The 12,829-nt window shown below is 30.7% G+C and overlaps 1 protein-coding gene across 9 annotated transcripts in view; it reads left to right on the top strand.

Annotated features, from left to right (window-relative positions):
* eys (EGF-like photoreceptor maintenance factor) overlaps positions 1–12,829 on the top strand; it is a 531,033-nt gene that overhangs the window by 421,268 nt on the left and 96,936 nt on the right. For all 9 annotated transcript variants that reach the window (NM_001442782.1, XM_087277984.1, XM_087277990.1 and 6 more), the window contains 1 exon segment: positions 10,908–11,075. In NM_001442782.1, the coding sequence (NP_001429711.1) occupies positions 10,908–11,075 (168 nt within the window).

The raw sequence follows: 12,829 nt of genomic DNA, 5'->3' as shown, positions 1-12,829 counted from the left end.
ATTGATTTTCTTGGATTATTGATTTTCCTAGACCCAAAAAATACTCAAAACCATGTATCACTTAGACTTTCAAAACCTTTAATACATTACATAGTTATGTCAATTATAAAACCATAAACACATTTTTAGTTAAAGTAAATAAAAAATAAGTATTCAGTTTTTATTTTTACTATTGTTATATAAATTAATAATAATTATTATTAATAAATTAATAATTTCTAATTATCTAATAGAAACAATGTTTAATCTTTGAAAAACTAAAGGAATTTTTTTAAATATTAGTTTTATACTTTTACTGTCATTATATAAATTAATAGTAATAATTACTAATTAACTGGCTAACAATTTACTAAATACATTATAGAAACATAGTTTAATCTTTGAAAACGTAAAAAGCTAATTAAAAAATAGTTTTATACTTTTACTGTCACTATAAAAATAATAATAATAATTTTATGGTGTTCTGTGGTGAAACATTTCAAATCAATTTCTTTACTTTTATTGATTTAATAATAATCGTAACAATAAAGCTATTAACTTATTTAGTAGATACAAAAAAATTACTAAATTATTAATACTACAAGCAAATAAGCTAAAAAGTAAGGATTTTATAAGATATTATGGGTTTTATGGTTTAACATTTGAGAGGAATTAAAAAATAAGTATTAGTTTTTTTACTTTTACTGTTGTAGAAATTAATAATAATCATAATAACAATTACTACTAATAAATAAGTTAAAAAAAAAGGTTTTAATAAAAAAAATAATATGGGATGTATTGTTCAACATTGAAAATAAAAAAACAAGTATTAATTTTAAACTTTTACTGTTGTTATAGAAATGAATTATAATAATACTGTCTAGTATATTTTCCATAAAGACCTCAGTTTAAAAAAAATCTCTCTCTTTCTTTGTATCTCTCTGTAAAAAGATTTACAGAGCACAGATATATGAGATAATATTATTTTCCATCATTTACTGTGTATGTAGTGTGTTCTGGTTACTGTTGCAGATGCAGGGCTTTGGATAATGATCCATTATGATCAGTGTGATAAAGTGTTTGGGTCCAACACTGTGTCGAGCTGCTTGTTACAGATGCTGATTCGACTGGCAAACCATCCATCCTGAAAATAATGACAGCGAGAGACAGAATTTCCTCCCGAGCATCCTGTGAAAAATTAATGAGTCTTTGACGACCCTTTTGACCTTTCCAATCTGCATTTATGTGACACTTTTGCTTTTGTCGTTAAACCATAGAGACTCCATCTCACAAACTTTGATAAATGCGGCCGAATTGACCGTTTTCTCTTCAGAAACATGTCTATAATCAGATTTTCAGGAGACGGACTGTAAATCTGTTCAGTAGAAGCAGAAGTATCTGTCACACTTGTGTACCAGGATTACAGTTTTTTACAATGGCTATGACAGTTTTTTCAATACATTTAACAAGTTTGCTAAACTCTTAACGCACCAACACACCTAAAACACACAATTGACAAAACAGTTAATTTCATGCTCAAAATCACACATTGTAAACTAAACCTCTAAACTACTTTTCAAAATACAATAATAAACAAACACACTACACTATGTCTAACAAAACACTACAAACATGTTTCAAAATGACATTATTGTTCAAAACACTAACACATATTCTCTTCCAACAGACACATTCAGTCAATCAGAAAACACTGACAATAAAAACACTATCATCAGTTAAATTTACAGAAACTGCATTAGTTTATGTGTCAGCTTTGCCCCTATATTTTAAGACTCTCTAGATTTTCATTTTGTTGGGTTTAGTAAATGCATTTTCTTTTTTTTACTGCAAAAGTTCAATACAAAAATAAAGAAAAAAATTGCTTTATAAAATTTACAGTTGATGTAAAAAAATACAGACACAGAATTGCTGCAATAGACTTTATTTGCAAAAGGAAATCACTGCAAGATATACAAACAGAAAAAGTCGTTTACTGCAAAACACACTGTGCATAGTAAAGTAATGACTGTATTGCATAATCTTACCTGGATGTATTGGTGACGGAGTTCTGCAATGTACTCACTGTTCCTTTCAAAAACCTCAAAACTCTTTTTTTTAGAACATACAGTATGATCATGTGATTTGAAAAATCTCAACACAGGAGTGTGCTTTCCTTTCCAGATGGGAATCATGTTCATATGGGAGATGGGAGCTGTCATATATATATATATATATATATATATATATATATATATATATATATATATATATATATATATATATATATATATATATATATATATATATATATATATATATATATATATATATATATATATATGTCTATATATATATATATATATATGTCTATATATATATATATATATATATATATGTCTATATATATATATATATATATATATATGTCTATATATATATATATATATATATATATATATGTCTATATATATATATATATATATATACATATATATATATATATATATATATATATACATATATATATATATATATATATATATATATATACATATATATATATATATATATATATATATATACATATATATATATATATATATATATATATATATATATATATATATATATATATATATATATATATATATACAGGGAATATATTTGTGTTTCAGTTGACAATATGAACAGCTGTTTACTTTAGTTCTAGCCTATATAGGTTCTGTTTAGAACATGATGTTATCTGTTCTGACATACTGTGTGAAAGCATTGGTAAATTGGACTGTGAAATTACATAGTTTTGGTTTTGGTTGAGTTTGTGTGTAAAAGAAGTTCAAGCATTTTAAATTTGTGTTAACTGGATGCATTTTTTGTCAAAGCAACAAGAAATGTGTTAATTGTATAGCCCACGAAGACGGATGTTGTGCTAACCGTGTTAAGAGTTTAGGAAACTTGTTAAATGTATTGAAAAAAGTGTCATAGCAATTGTAAAAAACTGTAATCTCGCCTCAGAGAATATTACTCTGAAGCGCCAACAGTGACAATAATCGTGGTGCCAAGCGGCAAACTCCAATTTGACTCCAACTAAAGCAAGAGAAGCTTCTCTTGTCAAATCCCTGGTTATAATAATTCTCCCCAAAAACGTTATACTAGTATTTCTTTTTGGATTTGTACTTTTCTCAGTTACAGTTTAAACTAAATTGTACTTTTTTGAAGAAGAAGAAAGCCTTCATTTTTTCTAATTACAGTTTTATTTCAACTAAAAATGTGCGCGTTATTTTCTTCCTACTTGTAACTGAAACGAGTCCGGCAACGGAGTTGAGGATCCACGTGCATTTTATTAACACATTTAACAGAGAATGGTCATGCAGGCAATGGTCAACAGGCAAAAACTGAGACATATAGACCCAAAGACCGTGGTCAAAAGCAGGCAACAGATCGGTACAGGTGGCAAACAGGATAAACAAAACATGTGTCTAAAACCTGGGAAGGTTAGACAAGAAGTAATGCTTTAAAATGCTTACAGTATACAAAACTCAACGACATGTGTGTGTTAAGATAAATAGTCCAGATAATCAGTCCATGATGACCAGCGGTGTGTGAGTGTCAGTGTCCGGATGACTGTAAGCTGTGGCAGGAGTGATTGGAGCAATGACTTCTGGGATGGCCACGGTGTAAATGAACAGTACAGTAATGAGCTTATTGCCAAGTTATATCATTATGATAACATGATATCGTTGCCTTCAGTGATTTTCTTCAGTGAACTAGAATAACTAACGCAGACAGGATTTTTGATCTCATCTAAAGTAAGATATCGCGATGACAGATGATGACGTGTGCAGGTGTTGTAGTGGTGTTCCATTTCTTATGGGTACATTTTGAAGCTCTTCCTCTTCACACTGTTTCAAGGGGTAGGGGTGTAAAAATAGAATTGGGATTGGGTCTTAACTTCTGGAAGATTTTAGGCAAGGTCCTCACTAATATAGTTTTAGTTAAAAAACATATTGTTTCTCCACATTTTGGCCTGTAATTCAGCATTTGAAACTGCATACAACCCTACTATGTAGTTTGCCAAAAAAACAGCATGTGAGCCAAGTAGAGTGGACTACAAAAATGGAGGCTTTAATAAACGATAATGCATTCGAGTCATGTGACCAATTCAGCTAAAATGGTGGATAGTATCGTAAAGCAGTGTTTAAAATTCTTGTCAGTTTGTATAGGATTCTTTTCTTCAAAGAACACAGAATAACTTCTCAGAGCTGTTGTTTTGGCACATCTCCCAGTCTATATTCTCACTCATTTTTTCAATTTCATACTCCTGTGTTTTTGCAGCAGCAAATCCACCCCCCTATCAAACATTAAAAAACTTTTCTTTGACATATTAGGTTTCAAATAGGTGATGCAGCTCAAAGTGTCTTACATCTTAATATGCACAGTATGGGGAAGAAAGCTTTTTCGGTTGTTTCAGTGTGGATAATCATCTTATTGCGCTGTTTTCAAATTTATCCAGATTAGTGGTGATATGCCTAAAAAAATCTGTATTTGGTTTATTTTAAAAAACCTGGATTTTAAATCACAAGAAAAAAAAAATTAACCAACTGCCTTTTTTTGTAATATTATAACATCTTAGTAATATAATCATACCTTTACAGAATAAAACAAAAATTAACATTTAATCAAACTCATACCCAGTAAATCCAGAGAAACACTTTTCAAGTGGTCTCTTCATTTTATGAATATCCATTAGCTGCCTTTTTAGTATATTGGCAGAATGCAGGAGATTGAGAGCATTTAAAACCCAGTAATGATAATCTGATTTACAGTTAATAATTTTGTAAGGTAGTACTTTATTTTGATGGTCCATTTGAGTATTAGTATACTGTCTGCTTAATCTGTCGGTACTGCTCCTTCAATAGACATTTAACTGACTATAAGAAACTTTGCAAGAACATGTCAACTTAGACTAACCCTAACCCCAACCCAACAGTTTACTCTTAATCTAATGAGAATAAGTTGGCATGTGGCACTTAATTCAACAAACGGACCATCAAACAACCGTTTTTGCTAAATATACAATCATTTGTTTTTCTGAACTGTTACAAATCTCAAACAAAGTAATCAAAGTAGTATTTTGTGTTAAAATATTTGTAGAAAATTGCTTGGTGATCTTACCTTAAAATAAATAGTATTATAATTATATATTGTTGACCTTTGCTATTTATTTTAACCCTCTTTAAGCAAACTATTTACTGTACATCTGTCTGACAAATTACTTTATTTAATTGATTTTATAGTAACACTTTACTTGAAGGGGGTGTTCGTAACACCGTCATAAAACCTTTGTAATTCTGACATGACACATGTGAATAAGATTTTATGCATGTTATTAAGTGTTATTTGCTCAGGTATGACTTTTTTAACGCAAATATGGCAGTGTTTGTAAAGACTACTTGACAAAAACAAATACATCGCAACTGGTCCTAATCTGTCATAAATATGACTGTCATGAAGCCATTATAAATGTGTCAAGAATTTTTTTTCTCATAACTTTCCAGTGGAACAAACTGTATTTGTCATTAAAATGTCTCATTAAGAGTGTCATTACTCTGTAGAATTATTTTTAAGAGTGTCATTGCCATTTAATGACATTTTTACGGCAATGCAGCTTGTACCAATGTAGGTAAAAAAAAAAAAATTAATTACACTCAAATTCAAAACTCATGATATATTTATAATGGCCTAATGGACAATCATGTTCATGACAGTTTTATTACAAGTTTAGTTGTCTTAGTAGTGTCAAGTTGATAAAGAAATAACAAGTTGTAATATATTAAAGTCAAGTTGTGATAACAAACAATGTCATCTTTGCATTTAAAATGTCATAACTGAGCGAATTACACTTTTTATAAGCATTGCTATGTCACTCCTGTTACTTTTCAATGGTCAAAGGGGGTACAAAAAGGAAACAAATAACTAGTTGTAATTATTGTTGCTATTTATAATAGATGAGGAACAACAATACATGAAAGTACTATTTAAGTGAATTTGTTTAGTATAAACAAGCTGGGGATGTTTAAATGCTTTAAGAAAAATAAAGTTTCACACAAAAGTAATAATAAGAAATAACAACAATTTCACAAAAATAAACCAACCAAGTTCAACAGACATTAGGAGGACAAAGGGAATGGGACCATGCCAAACTAAAGAAAAGAATAAAACAAAACTTATATACCTAAGCCATTTACCTCTTCCCCTATAACCACAAAATAAAACAAAAAGTAAACCTTCAACATCTGCGACATCGTATCTTACTTACTCTCTCTTTCCAAAGCAAAACTTACAGGTGTAACACACATTCGTAGTTTGTTAACTAAAAGTATTCTGCCTGTGCACCATGTATATCACGCGACAGAGCTTCCCTCTCCTTCATCCAAAAAAATACACACACAGATACAATGTTCACATGCCAGTTCTCAAAGGAGTTTGAAACAAAATGTGTCAACATTACATGGCAAGCAAATCATACCAACAAAAGTTAAACAAACAGTGGCAGAACAAAGCAAAAGGGAAAGAAACACACTCATAAAACAAATATCAAAGTTTACATAAACTGAAGGCAATCCCAAAACTGATGCTGTGTTAGTATCCCACCATCTTGCAATGGAACGATTGGAGCTCCTCTCAAATGTGTCATCATCAAACGCCAATCCGTGTCCCAAATGATTGACGTCCAACACAGCCAACCCATGTATTTTAAAAACCAAAACAAGACGAGCAAAACCGAAACAACAGTCATATGGATGAAACAAGCATACATAAAATTTCATTCACCACATTCCATGATTATAAAGGTTTCACATGTAATACCCCTTCAATTAAAGTGTTATCAATTTAACTTTGCATTAGAGGATCATTCAACATGATGAATCAAAAATCCCCACTCATTTTTAGCTTTTCTAGGCTGCTTTTACATGTTAATACTAAAGTAAATGTAAAACTGTACTTTTTTTAACTTTTAAGTATATTTTTAGCCAGATACTTGAATGAAATGTTCGCTCAGAATCTGTACTTTCCTTGAGTATCATTTTTTTTTTTTTGAGTACATTTCTTTTTTGGGGCCAACAAAAGCGAGTTTGAGGCTCAGAAAGCGGTCGAGCAAATCGAGTGATTCCCAGAGCTCCACGCAGATTGAACTGCAGCCTTTCAAACGCTTCCCGATTCCTCAAACTCAGCAGAAAATAGTGCAGACTCTGAGGGCTGCTGTTTAAGGGGGAGTTTTACGAGGCTGATGAACCGTGAGATAAGCACAGATACAGTCTTGATGGATAGATGGAGGGAGAGAAAAGCAAACCGCTGCCTGAAAGAGGTGACGGTGCCTTTTTCTTAGGCTTGATGCAGCAAACGGTTGAATCTCCACTATCAGCGGTGACAGATACTAACTGATTTACAATGCTCTTCACATATGCTGGTAAAAGTGAGGCTTTGAGGTTGTTATTGAAATGTGTTTTTACCAGAAAATACAATTTCAGTCTTTATACTTTAAAAATGAATGTTTAATTCAGTGTGATACTTGCTGTTTCTTTGAAATTGTGAAATTTGTTGCAGCAAATGCTGTGAAAATGGTTTAAATATTTTTGTCTATAAAAAATGTTGTCTTGGTTGTTGTTGTTATAAATAAATCCAGGATTATTGGAGCATGTTTTTTAAAAATATATGCTTTCTCAATTTATTAAATTTCATACAAAGTTTAATGCATTACTGGAGCTTTTTGTGAATAAAAATAGAAGTAATTAACGTTGTGCATGTATGGAATAATAAAATGTGCATTTAGACTGGTTTAGGATGGAGCCAGATATGTGTTAAAGCCCAGAAGTTGTCAATTAAAGGTGCTTGTCTTCGGAATTTTTTGTTGTGCTGGCTGAATGTCCATTGACATTCCAAGAGTAATAATAATTAAAGTAAATTATCTAAATGTATTTATATGAATTTTTTTTATTCCGGGTAAGGCAGTACAATACTTAAAATTTGGACGAAATGTTGTCAAACCTTCATAATATAAACTTGTTTTAACATTTAACTCAAAAATTTGGCACTTTGTTCTTTAATCTTTTCAAATCACAAGTTTCAGATTATAAAAGTGTCTTCATTTTATAGTTTTGAGCTTATATGCCTCTGTTCAGTTCTATACATTCTTGTACAGCTATTCTCCAAAATGACAGGCATCGATTTCAACAAGTAACAACAGAAATCGCTCTTGAGTTGCTTAGCTACAGCAGATGTGTTTTAGGTTTTCTCCAGAGCCCTGAATTTCCAGCCTCCTGCTGTATCAGTGGTAACATATAGCATGTATCCACATGTATGTAACAGCACTGAACGGGCCTTCCTAAAGTCCTGTCAGCGTTCTTCTGACAGTGTCACGCCACATACATTGGCTTGTGTGTAAAAGCTAACAGATCATTAGCGCAGCAGTGAGGTCCTGACCAGCGTGGTCCTGTTCTCCTGAAGTCAGTGTCATCTGTCATTTTCTGAGAGATAAACACTGCTTCACAACGCAGCCTGACAGCAGCCTCTGTGTGTGTGTGTGTGTGTGTGTGTGTGTGTGTGTGTGTGTGTGTGTGTGTGTGTGTGTGTGTGTGTGTGTGTGTGTGTGTGTGTGTGTGTGTGTGTGTGTGTGTGTGTGTGTGTGTGTGTGTGTGTGTGTGTGTGTGTGTGTGTGTGTGTGTGTGTGTGTGTGTGTGTGTGTGTGAGAGAGACGTACAGCAGTGAGACGTCACTGCTTTCACACTGCAGATTATGCTAGCAGACCGCAAAACGTTCATGTCATCATGACCTATAAACTATGTTGTGTAGATTGGTTTAAAGGTTTAAATATTACTGGAAATTTGTTCAAAGTTTATATATACAGTTATAATCAAAAATATTATTATTTCTTTTTCCAATATTTACCAAACAATGATTAAAATAACAAAATTTTTCACAGTATTTCCTTTAAAAAAATGTTGCTGTTTTATTTTGGTTAGATTAAAAAAAGGTAAAAATATATATATATATTTTTTTGTAAAATTTGCACAAAACCAACTGCTGATTTAATTTTTTATATTTAATTATAGGACCAGATTTATTTATTTATTTTTTATTAAATTTTATCCATAGGTTTTTATATTATATTATATTATATTATATTATATTATATTATATTATATTATATTATATTATATTATATTATATTATATTATATTATGTTATAATCCATTATATTATATACATCTCTTTGCATAAACAGCTTTATTAGTTCATGCTTACTCATACACTAATGGATTTGTTAATGGATTAGATAACTTGACCTAATAATCAACAACACATTTATTCAGCAATACTGGACTGACAGTTTAAATTTACTAGAACTTCTGTTAATCTGCTTTGACACAATCTACATTGTAAAAGCGCTATAGAAATAAACTTGAATTGAATTGAATCAAAATAAATACTGAATTCTTGGTTATGAAATCGTACAATGTTAGTTAATGCGTTAGTTAACGTGAACAAAAAATTGGGTTCAGAATTGCTCATATACTAATGCATACTAATTGGCTTATGATAAATTCATAGTTCCTGATCAATGTCAGCAACAAAGGAATTTTAAATGGACCCTCTGTCTGTGAACTGTTTACTAACATTATTTATCATTAACAAAGTGTTTGTTAACGGAATTAGGAAACATTGTAGTGTACACTATTCTGACCTTTTGTTTTACTAACATTCATTAAATCCTTACTAACATGATGTATCATTAACAAAGCATTTGTTTATATTATATTATATAATATTATATTATATTACATTACATTACATTACATTACATTATATTATATTATATTATATTATATTATATTATATTATATTATATTATATTATATTATATTATGTTACATTACATTACATTACATTACATTACATTATATTATATTATATTATATTATATTATATTATATTATATTATATTATAATATATCATATTGCTGTCGCCTCACAGCAAGAAGGTCGCTGGTTCGAGCCTTGTCTGGGTCAGTTGGCATTTCTGTGTGGAGTTTGCATGTTCCCCCTGCATTTGCATGGGTTTCCTCCGGGTGCTCCGGTTTCCCCCACAGTCCAAAGACATGCAGTACAGGTGAATTGGGTAGATGGGTATGAGTGTGTATGGATGTTTCCCAGAGATGGGTTGCAGCTGGAAGGGCATTCACTGCGTAAAACATGTGGAGGATATGTTGGCAGACCCCAGATTAATAAAGGGACTAAGCCGAAAAGAAAATGAATGACTGAACATATTATATTATATTATATTATATTATATTATATTATATTATATTATATTATATTATATTATATTATATTATATTATATTATATTATATTACATTACATTACATTACATTATATTATTACAATTTTGTGTCAGTTTTGGGCCTAAATTTAATTCAAGAAATGAAGCGGATAAAGAGAGAGAGAGAGAGAGAGAGAGAGAGAGAGAGAGAGAGAAACAGACAAAGAAATATTTATTTATTTTATTTGTTTATTTTATTATTTTATATACACATCATTTTGAATAAACTAAATTCAAGTCCTGAATATGTGTTTAATATAAATATATTTTTCATATTCTACAGTATAAAATCATCCCGTCTTTCATGTATGACCATTATTAATTATAATTAAATTGTTATGAGAAAATGTGATTTGCACTGTACAAAAAAAAAAAAAAAGATCTGTACATCTAAAAATTGATTTTCACCTCACAGGCATTTAAAACCCTACTATTATTCATCTCACTATCAAAGGCAAAATGGTGAAGGATTGGAATGGTTGTTCACTTCAATTGTCAAATTCACTTTTTACCACTAGATTCATTGCTATTTTTATGCCTTTTTTCAGATATCACAGTCTTTTCCCCTCGATTTGATGGTAACTCTTTTTTGGAGCTGCCGTCCCTGACGTCCCTGTTTCAGTCTGACACTTACTTCCCAAGTCGCTCCTCGGAGGACAAGAGGATCCTGTATTTGACAATGAAGAGCAGAACGCCTCATGGTTCTCTTCTCTACTGTGAGTATCTGAGAGTCTCTTCTAGACCACATCAAATCAAAAAAGCTGGAAGTCTTTGTCTGGTACAGTAGCCTTGAGTCCGTCTATATGCTAAAAACCAATTTTTAATAATATGTACACATTTAAAATCGACTCTCTCTTCTGGGAAACTGACCAAAATACAGATGACTCATCTCGCACACAGGGACGCATACTAATTTTTGTCCATTAAAATGCACTCTGAGAAACAAAATCCTCTTCCTCCATCACCATCTGTGTCCAGCCGAGAGGTCAAGGTTTTGCTGGTTAGCAGAGACTAGTTAGGCCTTGCAGATAGATAAATATGTATTTTAACCTCTTAAGGCCCAAGGTGTTTTTTACATCCATTTTTTTTATTTCTCTTTGCTATTTGGGCTTAGTGGAACCTAATTAGAATAAAACATCATCTTTTGATATGATTTCATCTTTTGATATGATGTACTTTAAGAGAAAAATTATGTCCATACCTTTATATGTGGACTCGTGATCCGAATTTTCATAAAACACTTTTTTGACACTGTTTTTTAGTGCATATATAACATATACATTTTTTTTTACTTTTTTTTTTTTTGACTTTCAAAGAGTAAAAAACAACTTGTTTTTCCCATTTAGGAAAATTTCAAATACTGTTGGGACATTTCATATGCTAAAAAACAGTTGCAGGCCATTAAGCCTTAGGAGGTTAAGGAGCCTGTACTTACACTTAAATTAATCATTTGTAACAATGTATTTTTTGTGTAAATGTATGCTTTTACATTGTGCTTATGATCGATTAAATACCTGCATGTGATTAAATATGTAATTAATTTAGGTAATTTGTCATTTCACTTATTGACCATCATTTACACTACTCATTCCCCCAAACCTGTCCCTGACCTTGCCCTATCCCACCTCAAGAGCACCACTAGACTACATGTTATGTATATTATTAAACCACATTTATGTACAACTGTATATATTGTAAAGTTTCTTTTGCTTAAAAAACTTTTTATATTAATATTATATGTTAGGCACCTAGGGTCTGAGAGTAACGTAATTTCGATTCTCTGTATGTCATGTGGCTGAGTTGACAATAAAGCTGACTTTAACTAGTGTTGTGAAATACATTATGGACATGGTAAGTACATTGTATTTATTTTTTATGTAAGTACCTAATAGTTAAGACCACTTAAAGTGGGACCAACATTCTAAACTATATAATCATTTATTAAAAGCAAGTAAAAAGAATAAAACAACAACGACAAATAAACTGTGAGCAGAACAATAAAAATATATCAGTAACACTTTACAATAAGTTTGCATTAGTTAATGTTAATTAATGCATTAGTTAACATGAATTAACAATAATTAACACATCTATTAACCATTACCTAACCTTTGTTAATGCAAACTAACATTTATTTATGGTGGTAGATAATGCATTAGTAACCATGATTGTACAGTTCGGCGTTACTTAATCTTTGTTAATGTTAATTCATTCCAATGCATCTCTTTACATGAACAGCTCAATTAGTTAATGTTTACTTACTCATTCACTAATGTATTTGTTAATGGATTAGATAACTTGACCTCTAATGAACAACACATCTATTTAGCAATACTCAATCCTTGTTCATGAAATCTTACAATGTTAGTTAATGTGTTAGTTAATGTCAGCAAAAAAATCTTTGTTCATGTGAACTATTCATATAATAATGTATACTAATTGGTAGAGCTCATGATAAGTTCATAGTTCC

This window comes from Danio rerio, chromosome 13, assembly GCF_052040795.2.
Source record: "Danio rerio strain M-AB ecotype USA chromosome 13, GRCz13ab, whole genome shotgun sequence".
NCBI lineage: Eukaryota > Metazoa > Chordata > Actinopteri > Cypriniformes > Danionidae > Danio > Danio rerio.
Note: the sequence above shows the minus strand (reverse complement) of the source record. Positions and strands in the feature narration are given on the sequence as shown.